At 40.0% G+C, this 12,566-nt stretch overlaps 2 protein-coding genes across 2 annotated transcripts in view; one reads left to right on the forward strand and one right to left on the reverse strand.

The window, feature by feature from the left end:
• Positions 1–3,442, reverse strand: part of LOC124254585 — a 28,520-nt gene extending 25,078 nt beyond the window's left edge. Inside the window, exon 1 of the mRNA XM_046688417.1 lies at positions 3,439–3,442. Within this exon, the coding sequence (XP_046544373.1) occupies positions 3,439–3,442 (4 nt within the window). The remainder of the gene's footprint in view (positions 1–3,438) is intronic.
• A 2,092-nt stretch (positions 3,443–5,534) lies between these two features.
• LOC124254586 (carboxylesterase 4A-like) lies at positions 5,535–9,230 on the forward strand. Its single transcript, XM_046688418.1, has 2 exons — positions 5,535–7,015; positions 8,870–9,230. Exons 1-2 carry the CDS (start codon positions 5,535–5,537, stop codon positions 9,228–9,230), a joined length of 1,842 nt encoding a protein of 613 aa, XP_046544374.1.
• Positions 9,231–12,566: the final 3,336 nt, after the last annotated feature.

Here is a 12,566-nt window from a genome sequence, read left to right on the forward strand (position 1 = left end):
AGTTGTCTAAAATACTTTTAACAGGTATAAGACGTACATGAAACAATGAAACAGTCTTTAACAATTACAATCCACCAACAAAACGTTCTTCAAACCAACGCTAACACCGCGCCACCTGAAGGAAGTAAGGGAGGCCATCGCTGTTGAGGCGGAGCAAAAGGTATTGTTAAAATCGTAGATGAGGTTGTAGTGTTGACACATTTAACTGGAAAATGTCGGCGATGTTGCCTCCCTTGGGCTTCTGTGATGTAGGAATTCCTTAGAAGCTATAGGCTGTGGTTTATAAGGGACAGAGTCCTTGTCAAGCTTTGTACATCTTTCTAACACGGGGCAGCCACAGTGATGGCAAAATGTTTAAGATAAGGACATCACTTTGAACAAGGACAAACTTGTGAGCGTTCTGTGTTGACTTATTTGTGCAAACTGGACTCACCTTCTAAGGTAAGACAAACGTAATTCTAGTTCTTTATGCGCATTTAAATATAATATCATTACTATAATAATCATTATTGTCATGTCTGAAAGGTTTTCAGGTACGGTATATTTCATTGCATGATTAAATTGCTCTCAGGATCTATTCACCATATGATTATAAAACACACAGACAGCCCCCCACACACACACACACACACACACACATACAAACACACACACAGACAGAGACATAGAGACAGAGAGAGAGAGAGAGAGAGAGAGAGAGAGAGAGACATACATACATACATACATACATACATACATACATACATACATACATACATACATACATACATACATACATACATACATACATACATACATACATACATACATACATACATACATACATACATACATACATACATGCATGCATACATACATACATACATACATACATATATACATACATACATACATGCATACATACATACATACATGTGTGTGTGTTTACCACATGTTGCTGTGCATAGATATACATCTGTATGTGTATGTGTGGCGACACATATGTGTATATGCCAACAGTCTACATAATATCTTAGAATGTATTTAACCTACCTTAAGTTATTTTTCATTCCTATTAAAAAAGTAAATATAAAGCTTTATATTTCACTGAACCCATACGTGATTACTCAAGTAATTCTTATGAATATTATTATTATTACATGTACATCACTTGTAGATATCCATGCACTTGTGGTTGTTTTCCTTAAATGTTTTCTTTTTTAACTTTATGTTTTCTCAGTTGAGTTTTTCCAGCAATACTAAAGAAAGCCAAAAGAAAGCATACACGCACGCTAAAATTGAAATAAATTAGAAATGTCTGTTTCATACGGGTATAATAGCCGTGATCTATACGTTATGTTTCAGTTTACCATATTTGTTTATCAATCTATTTATCTGCTTCTTTTGTGTTCAGGAAAATATTGTTAAATCACGACTTGAGGAAACAGCAAAATGTTTTAAGTGATCTTTCCTTCAAAATAATCTGTACGTGTGTGCTGATATTGTGGGAAAACATGGAAGAAAAACAGTTTTATTTTCTTACTGTTTTTAAACTATTCAAGATCGTGTTGTTCCATGACATAGAAGTTTGGAGGCAAAAATATGTCATATGGCATAGATTATCAGCCGTTTCTCATAATAACAATCACCGAATTGTCTGGTTGAGAATCAAATGTTTATACGCCGAAGTGACATTGCTAGATTATTGTCGAGTAAGGTGTTAACAACAAGCAAACAAGCATGAAAAAATAGATTAAGACTTTATCGTAGAGCTGGCTTATCAAAATTTGACCAAAACTTTAAAGGTCATAAAAATGCTCCTGGGCTGAAAACATTCGCCGAAATGCTGAAAACGTGAGGATTAACACTCAGCTATTATACCCAGATCACATGTATCCCCATCGAATAAACATTTCTTCTTGTTTCTGTTTTACCCACAATCACACATAAGTGTATATATTTTTTGGCTGGTGGTGTACGTAATAGTGCTGCTTGTATTCGTGTTAAAACGATGCGACTTGAGCAATATCTATACTCAAATGAAAAGTGAGTGAGTGAGTTTAGTTTTACGCCGCACACAGCAATATTCCATCTATATGGCGGCGGTCTGTAAATAATCGAGTAAGGACCAGACAATCCAGTGATCAACAGCATGAGCATCGATCTGCGCAATTGGGAACCGATGACATGTGTCAACCAAGTCAGCGAGCCTGACCACCCGATCCCGTTAGTCGCCTCTTACGACAAGCATAGTCGCCTTGTACGGTAAGCATGGGTTGCTGAAGACCTATTCTACCCCGGATCTTCACGGGCCATCAAATGAAAAGAGAGTGTGTGTTTAGTTCATTCCGTGCCACTGGTGACGGGCTCCACAGTCATTCTCATGAACACCCTCACAACGGGAGATGCCTAATTATGCCTCGGTGACTCTGTAGCATTAGTATGTTGTCATGTGTGTAATAGTTATATATAATTACATGGATAGTGTGAAACATATGCATCGTGCTTTACTTGTGGTATTCCTCTTCACATGGACGGTGACATCGATAAAATAGCACACCACGAAATGTTTGAAATATATGCATTGTGTTTTACTTGTTTTATCCCTCGTCACAAGGACGGCTACATCAAACAAATACCACAAAGACACATGCGATATAGACTACTTTCTATGTATTCCCTGCCACACAGATGTAAGCTTGATGAAATATCGCACTTAGCACAAACGAACTGATAATGTTCATATATGAACGCAGAATCACGACTATTTTACTTGAAAGGTACATGACCACACGACCTTGGCTGTCTTCAAGAGATCCGTTCTCGTGTCAGAAACGTGGTCTTGGTGTTTGTGAAATCTATGCACGATTTCTGGCCTTTAAATGCACTTCAAACACTTGTACCTCACACATCACGTAGTTTCCGTCAAAATTTTGAATGTTCATATAGACTATGATTGACAGTTGCATAATCCGATTGCATCCCCCAGCTAGCAAGACTAAGAACAGAAAAGGAACATGATTCCTGGAAAACAAGGTATCACATTGCCTACTATAGTTCATATCACCCACGGGTCTGTACAAACACGGCTCGGTTCAGATAAGGCTACCATTGTTTGTGATCCTGACAATTTGAACAACGGGTTCTTGTCCTTTCGGACTATTTTTCCGGTGGCATCAAATTATATTGTTAGATCCAATATTATGAGCTTTTGAATAAATTGAATCCAAATCAAATCACATAACTTTTATTTATAAATCACTACACTAGCCTCCTGTTGCATCTCATATCAACTTTAATATCACCCGAGTGAAATTCTCAAGCTGCTACTAAAGGACTAATTCACATAAAGACTATGGAGCCCATTAATTTTTTCTACCATTTTTGTTAACTTTACAGAAACTCGACTTGTTTATACACGATGCACTGCCAAAACGTAAATGTGCATGTGCGACTCACCCATTATAACCGTTTTTACTTGTACTACAGTTCAGAAATGAAGGTATATGAACACGAGAACAGCAACACATTCAGGCATTATTGCTATGTTACATTATTGCTTACGTTTCCTTAAGCCAACTAATACGGTATTATCCCAGGAAAATACATTCGTTTAACGCCAACCCTGGCAACCCATCTTCGGAACTAACAAAGCAATCATTGGCCGATTATCTGGAATCCTTAGGTCAACACCTGGCTCTCTGTCCTGCCTTCCACATGGACCCGAGTAACATCTGACCTTTCCGCAACACTTTGCCCTAATGCTAGAAGAAAACACCACATGGCACTTTCCTCTGTCCACTTGCAAAGAGCGATGCTCATGGTGCCATGACCATGTTATCTGTAACTCTTTTGTGTATATAATTTGACATTACTAAAACTGATGCCTGCGTATTCTTTTATGAACGTTATGGGTAGAAGCAAAATGTTTATATAATCAAATGATCTAGGAATATCTTTGAGTTGCCCATAAAAGTAGGCACTTAATGTTTTTTATTTAAAGCCATACGTGTATGTCGTAATATATCTTCATCAAATATTCCTCTGTGATAACATGTCAACTGGGAATAAACGATGACTATTAAGAACAATAGATGCTGATTTATATGAAGGAGATGTTTCTTGCAATATGATGACATGACTGACTCATCATTCTTTGATGAGCACAGAAAGACGTCTGAAATAATAAAATTATACATTTAACAGCTTTCTGTTATGTTATGTGGTTTTAATGATAGTCCAACAGTATCTGGTATCGTATTTGGTATCGTTGATACTATGTAAAGCATGGAGCTGTTACTGTTGAACAGACATTATGTAATATTTTGCCGATCTAAATACAAAGTAGCAACTTTTATTTCCTTGTAATGGTTTTGGATGCTTAGAGTGTCAACAGAACGTATATATGATCTTCAAATGATGAAGTTGAATTGGAAAAACATAATTTTGGTAAAAGTACCTTTAATTTGCAAAGTTTAACTCATATTTTTCTCATGAAATGCGCTTTCTACTAAAACTGACCTTTTTGACCTTATCAAATTGTTTTGCGATGAGCGTATATTCATTATTCAATTGCATAGCGCACGTGTGTATTTTTGTGTGTGAGCGTGCGTCCGTGTGTGTTTGTGTGTGTACGTCTGTGCGTGTGTGTGTGTTTAAGCATGTGTCTGACCGTCTGTACTGGTTCGACCACATGTCGAATTTACAGCCTACTGAGATATAATACTTTAACAGGGAAACCTCACTTGGTATACTGATACCAACTTGTATTTTATCTCCTTGTGCCAAGCACTAGGCAGAGAACCATCTGTTACCGACCCGTAAATATCCGGGTTAGAATTGGTCTTCAGCAACCCATGCTTGTCGTAAGAGGCGACTAACGGGATCGGGTGGTCACTCTCACTGACTTGGTTGACACATGTCATCGAACCCCAATTGCGTAGATTGATGCGCATGCTGTTGATCGCTGGATTGCCTTTTCCAGATTCAATCATTTACAGACCGCCGCCATATAGCTGGATATTGTTGAGTTCGGCGTTAAGCAACAAACAAACAGTACTGTCTACTGGGCCACAGATGTGTTTCCCGTCGAGGGAATCTCTGTGAGATTATTCTTGTTGTATCATGATATGAGATTATGAGGAAACGCGACACTTATGTAGGTTGGTGATATATGATATTGGTTTAGATATTTAGTACGGGTATGTTGCTGAGATATCTCGGTCACATTTAGGATTCGAAAGTATATAATCATAGCATCTAAGGACGACAGCTCTGCATTATAATCCACCGTTGTCAGTAGAGATGTTGAAATAATGACAACATTACCTGGACCACATTCCATCTGGAGTGAGTGAGTGAGTGAGTGAGTGAGTGACTATGGTTTTATGCCGCCTTTACTAATGTTCCAGAGGGCACCGGAAAATTCCATCTGGAGTAGTTAAAAATAAACGGAAAAACATGCAAAATATACATGCTTGATGAACAATGTTTAGCATTCTAATCACTGCTCTCTTCGTCTTTCAGGTGTTATCAGCATAATACTAAATCTCAAAATGACGTGGTTGTCAGTCTTACGGGTCCTTTTGTTCATCGTTGTGGTCCTCTCGTCGACTCAAGGTCAAGGTGACCCAACAGTCACAACGAACCTAGGACGAATGTTTGGAAGAGTTCAGAGGTTTGGAAACAATTTCGTCTACCAATTTCTGGGTGTAAGGTATGCCGTGGCACCTGTTGGACGTCTTCGTTTCAAGAAGCCGGTCCCTAGGGGACGATGGACCGGGACTCTTGACGCTTCAAGGTTTGGTCCGCCATGTGCTCAACTGGGCAACCAGAGGTCAACCGAGGACTGCCTCTTGCTAAACATATACATTCCGAGAATACTTTCCCCTAACGCTACGAAGTCAGTGATGATCTGGATCCATGGAGGTGGATTCGTAAATGGACAGGGTTCGTCGTTAGATGGATCAAATATTGCTATTACTGGCGATGTCATAGTAGTTACTATTAACTACAGACTGGATGTGTTCGGGTTTCTGAGTACCGGAGACAGTAGCTCCTTGGGGAATTACGGCTTGTGGGATCAGCAGTTGGCAATGAGATTCGTCAGAGACAACATAGCCGCTTTTGGAGGCAACCCAAACAGTATTACCATATTCGGAGAGTCTGGGGGCGGATACAGCGTTGGTCTCCACGCCCTGTCCCCTTTGAGCCAGGGGCTGTTCCAAAGGGTCATATGTGAGAGCGGGGTCGGCCTTAGTCCAAGAGCCATAGCCTTCGATCCCGTCAACTTCACAAGAAGAGTCAGCGACAACTTGAGCTGCACGACTCTAAACGGGGACGGCAGTCTCAACACCACCTCCTTTATGGCGTGTCTCAGAGGAAAGAATACTAGGCAGATCCTCACAGCTTCTAATCGCGCCAGAGGACACAGTGACCTTGTTTGGAGACTGGAGATTGCTCCAACCGTAGACGGAGAGTTGATCCCAAGACGTCCCGAGTTCCTTATAAGCCGAGAGAACATCCATTTCTACAACCCCATGCCAGATATAGACTTCATGGCCGGGGTCAACAACGCCGAAGGCAACCTCGTCTTTGGGCCTCTCCGAGGCTTTGAAAGGCAGTTGAATTTCAACGTCGATGATGGCATACCAACCAGAGTTCTTTGCCAAAATATAGCTCCAAGTTTATCCAACGATTATTACAACGGATCTACGGAAATCGCCGAACAAATGTGCAATCGGTACTCCACGAACAGAGGCATTGTAGAACAGGGTCGTAAAGTGGTCGATCTGTACGGGGATATGATGTTTGTGGCCCCCACAGTCATGTCGACCATCATGCACGCTCGCAACAACAATGGTCGTTCCACCTATCTGTATCTGTTTTCCCAACAGCCCCGTAGAACCGCCCGACCACGGTGGTTTGTAGGGGCCGGACATGGAGCTGAACTGGCGTATGTGTTTGGGAGACGGGTCATCAACCCTTCCCTGTCGCTGCAGATGATGAAGTACTGGTCCAACTTTGCCAAATTCGGGTATGTATGTTAATTATGTATTTATATAAGAGTGAGTGAGTGAGTTTAGTTTTACGCCGCTGTTAGCAGTAATCCAGCAACATCAGGGCGGGGGACACCAGAAATTGGCTTCACACATTGTACCCATGTGGGGAATCGAACCCGGGTCTTCGGCGTGACGAGCGAACGCTTTAACCACTAGGCTACCCCACCGTCGCTATTAATATAAGAGGGTGAGCGTGTGGGTGAGTTTGGTTAACCGTGGCTATTAACATTACTCCAGTCATTTCATGGCGTGTCAGCATTATTCCAGGAAAGGGTCCCAGTGAGTGGGTGGGTTTAGTCTTTTGCCGTCTGATTAGTTTTACGCAATATCCCAGCAATATGGGACACCGGAAATTGGCCACAGTCTTTTTGTTGAAACCCACGAAACATAATCCAACCCACAGTCATAGGTTCCTGGCATCGCTAAGAGAGGTAACTCTGAACAGCGCACATCATTTTCATATATTTATAACGCCTGAAATATACCAACTCCTTTATTATTTACAACACGACGTTTCTGGGCTACTTAGGAACCGTTCATAATTTATGGGTAGGGGGGTGATGATGATTTTTATGGAGAAGCATGTACAAAATCAATGACCCCCCTCCATTTCCCATTATTTCTAAGCATAATTTTAAGATATGTTTATGTACAAAATTGCTCACCCCTAAAATCATCAACAAAATAATCAACCCCCACCCCAGACAGCCCCCACCAACGGTTCAGTGAACAGATTATCTACCACCTGTTACCTACATTATTATGGAATAGTCAAATAAAAACACACACACACACACACACAAGACACTTACACACACACACACACACAACATCAATAAACACACACACACACACACACACACACACACACACACACACACACACACGCCATAAATTATGAACGACCCCTTAGTTCAATGTTTCGGTTGTATAACTCATATTACCATCAATGCCTCGTCAGCGCGGAGCATCCACGTCAGTGACGCTGTGCGGTAATTGGTCATATATAGCGTGGAGATCCACTGTTCCACCGAGAGTTTACAGTGTAGGATGAGTATTTCATCGTCGCTCTGCATTGAAATGATAGCAGGTTTTATAGCCACCAAGCGCCTGAAATAATTGTAAAAGTTGTTTGTTGATGACACCGGTTTAAATACCCTTGAAATCGTGAAAGACAAGGTTTAGATTTATTCTATAATGCTCGTCTCTGGTAAATGGATTATCACCATAGTGACTCATGATCATATTATAAATTATTTCAATGTTTCGGTAATATAACTCATATTACCATCAATGCCCCGTTAGCGCACAGCATCCACGTCAGTGACGTAATGCGGGAATTGGTAATATACATGGCACTGAGTAGTTCCACGACGGTATGCGGGATAGCAGATAGCAGGATTTAACTAAGCAAAGGCTTCCAGAGAGTGTAGGTATCTATTTGATATGAAATATGAATATTACGCGGCACTCAGTAATATTCCAGCTATAGGCGGCGGTAAATAATCGAGTCTGGACCAGACAATCCAGTGATCAACATCATGAGAATCGATCTGCGCAATTGGGATACGATGACATGTGTCTGACCAAACGATCCCGTTAGTCGCATCTTACAACAAGCATGGGTTACTGAAGATCAATTCTAACGCCTGTACAGCGATCTGTAAATAATCCAGTCTGGTGATTGCAGCGTGTATTTCCTACTGTATTTACGTTTATTTCAATAGTGTACTACCCCCGTTTTGGACCTATGTCACGGACAGTGTTTATAGCCTTCCGTCTTTGAGAGTTTATTATGCACAGTTGATACAATCTTATACCCATTTCAGGAATCCTAACGGTTCCCCCGAATCTCAGCATCTTCAGTGGGAACAGTTCGACGTCCCGAGAAAAGACTACATCGACCTCGGGCCAACTATTCGAGCTCTTCGAGATCTTTGGCCAGAGAGAATGAGATTCTGGAATTCCTTCGTACCAGAGACATTGGATCGCTTTCCACGAAACGCCGAAACTCCGATCACCACTGACCCTAATTTCTGGTCTACCAACAGAGGTCAAGGTCGCAGTGAAGGGCAAGGTCGATCACCTTCAACCGCGCCTAGCACCTCTGGAACAATAAGATATTTGGGTACAGTGCTGAGTGTGATAATTCCATTACTGACTGCTTCCAATCTAGAACCGATACATTGAGAATGCACACATACGGATAATACTTCTTACAAATGAGTGCAAGACGGTCTACATCAATAAAAGTGTACACATTATCTGCATAAAGTATGAAAGGAAACTTGGGCTTAAGGGAAAGGTTTTACAATGTGTTCTCATGTCAGTAACATAAGACGTAACATTGTCATGAGTGCTACGTTAATGACGACCTTGTGGCCTTCACCGCAGGCAACGTTTACTTTAGAGGCCCTTGTGACATACAAGGCTTGTTGTCCAGATATATATTGTCCACACTATATGTTGGATGGTTTCTTTTCTTAGCGGAGGCGAGATATGACTGATGCCAGCATCAAGGTGTTAAACTGGTGAACAGTTGTTCATGTACATCTTTCAGAATTTTCAATCGTGTTCAATATCCAAAACGACGTAATATAGAGCGCTTTTATTTAGATATGAAAGTTAACTAAAGTGTTGGCTTGAAAACGTAGTCACAGATCTACACCAACTGTGCAGATGGTAATCTTTCGTACATCAGAATTGTTGATTCAAGAAATATTCCACAATTATTTACTTTTTTCCAGGCAATGACATAGCTTACCCCAGGAACGGTAGAGTCTACATGGGTCCAAACATACGTCTATTTAGACCAAGAATTGGCGTGGCAAATCCCTCAAAACATACGCTGATGCCAGGCAGATACGCGTCTAATTCAGAGATACACGTATTGAACCCACGAGGACATATATGGAATCCTAGAGGACATGGTATGACCCCCAGGGCTCAGTTTCACCATCGCGAGGGACAGGTAGACTATCCAATTGGACCCGAATTGAAACCAAGTGGACACGTGTCTATACAGTATTCGATCAATGTTTCTGGACAATGAATTTCCAATTGATGAAAGAATTATTGTACAACACTGTTTTCATGAGAGCGAATAAAACTCGTGTTATATAGACGCATTAGTTGACCCCTTCTTTTGCTAATTTCCCTTATAGGCACAATGTCACACATTTTCGACAATTTTGGGCCTATATTATATATATTAGGGCATATGCACTCACTTTAGCTTCCCATTGATGCAACAAAAGACTTATTATCCCTTACGACTTGCCTGAAATCGATAATTGCAACTTCGAGGCGAACAGCTTCCAAGCAGAAACACTTGCCATATATGGAATGTAAACATGTTCCGTACATCGAAAATTGTCGGTGTTAACTCTATGGGGTTCGCTTGAAATAATATTCGGTTGGTAGAGGGCGCGAGAGTCGATTTAATGCAACGTTGCATTAATTCAGTCGAACTTTTCAATTTAATATTGTAATCTAAATACGTAATTTTTGGGGGAATAAATTATATTGCATCTTCCCTGAAGGCTGGCTGTTAGTATTATTGAGAGAAATGCATTATTTATTTTTAGAGAAGTGTGGTGTGAAATAGTGCTTCTAAATCAACACCTGTCCGTACAAGAAATAATCGGACATGAGTCCTTAAAAAGAATTTTGTCATCCAAAATATGGAATACTAAGGTGTCTTTCTTCACAATGACATATGTGTTGTCGCACACAACACGTCGTTTAATATAGTGATATATATGGCTTCAAGGAAAAATGGCAAGATGACATTATTTTGTCTCGATTGAAACGGTTTCCGAAAAATAGTTCATGTTTCATGTTACTATGACTTGTAAAGAGGTCCATATATCACCGATTGTCCTGACTTCACAACCTCTGGGTTATTCTCGAAACGTTCGTAGCCCTAAGAATTCTTAACTTTGATCGTAGCCAAAGTGTTAAGAATGGGCTTAAGAAGTTCGTAGGGCTTCAGAAGTTTCGAGAATAGCTAGCCTGTGTCGTATTTTCGAGGGATGTGTCACATTTTTTATAATCAAATATCTTTCTCTGAGACATCAAAATCAAGATAAACATATGGAGTACAAAAAGCAAGTTATACAACCGCTATATATACAATTTTGTTAGGGAATATATCCTAGAATGTTCCGAAATTTGTTCCTACTTCTGTCAACCATGTCATACCGGCTTCTGTGTCAATGAAGTTATGTCTCTTTTTTTAAAATATCGTGCATTTTCATATCTATATAGTACATATAAACTGGAACTGTCATAATACTATGTGCATACTTCATATACATATCATCATGTATCCCAAAAAGGTTTTCGTGATCTCCAAATGTAATAATCAAGTATTTCCATTACTGTAAAGATTATAGTAATTATGATTATATATACTAACTTTGGGATCAGGAATATATCGTTGATATATTTTTGCAATAAAGGCCATGTTTTATTCAAATATGTACGGTATGTGAAAATATAACATGTACTCTATCAGTTTTATATTATCATAATAAACCTTGTTTTTAATAATGCGTTTAGTCCCTTTGTTCACCTCTCATGAAATCTGTGTTGTAATAAATGTCATGCAAGCTTATGGATACAGCACAGTTCATTTTCACCCTTTTTCACGACAGTTTCAATGGTCATTTAATAAAATTTCAGGACGAAAAAAAGGGGCGGGGGATGGGGGTGCGCACCCCTGGACAGGTACCTCTGGATCCGTTTATTCCGTGTAACTTATGTATGACAGCACTGAAATTATCTGTAAAGGCTGTCATGAAGATAAAATGAGCACACTCTTTTTTGCAGGTAAGATTATTAAGCACTATGATGAGATTTAATGAAAATCAGTTTTTAAAGTCTAAAGCTGACTTTAGATATGTGATATGTAAGGCCAAACCCCAAACTCCGAAACACGTCCACAGTGTATTGTGTTTGATTTCGATTTTTACAAATGGAGGAAGTGGATAGCGGTATTTGTGTATGTGTGAGCTATGTGTCACTTTGCGCGTATTGGCCAGCCAATGAAAAGTCTAGTTTTGATGACTATACACGTACACATTGTGTTTGTATTTGTTATACGTCAGTGGTATATTTGTTGTTATAAACGTTATGAGGGATGCCGACCCGTGAAGATCAGCGTTAGATATGATCTCCTGCCCCATGTCGTAAGAGGCGACTAACCGGTGGTCAGGCTCGCTGACTTGGTTGACACATGTCATCGTATCCCATTTTTCGTAGATGTTTGATCATACTGTTGATCATTAGATTGTATTGTCCAGACTCAGTTATTTACAGACCGCTGTCATATTCATATAGCTGGAATATTGCTGAATGTGGCGTTAAATAACAAACCATCCAAGAAGCTATTGGGGATGCCGATGTAGTCCTTTAAACTACTGTTCTGAAAAGATATATTGATTATCGTTTTTCAGAAAAAGAGACAAACCCTTTCATAATCATAAAAAAATGTTCTGCTAAGAAGCACATTCCATTGTTCGA

The sequence above is a fragment of the Haliotis rubra genome, unplaced genomic scaffold, assembly GCF_003918875.1.
Source record: "Haliotis rubra isolate DU_JTF1 unplaced genomic scaffold, ASM391887v1 Scf577, whole genome shotgun sequence".
Classification (NCBI taxonomy): Eukaryota; Metazoa; Mollusca; class Gastropoda; order Lepetellida; family Haliotidae; genus Haliotis; species Haliotis rubra.

Excerpts from the sequence above, each read along its gene's own strand:
- LOC124254586 (XM_046688418.1), top strand. The coding sequence starts at position 5,535 with ATGACGTGGTTGTCAGTCTTACGGGTCCTTTTGTTCATCGTTGTGGTC. Across the intron at positions 7,016-8,869 it reads TCCAACTTTGCCAAATTCGG|GAATCCTAACGGTTCCCCCG; the intron begins GTATGTATGTTA and ends TACCCATTTCAG.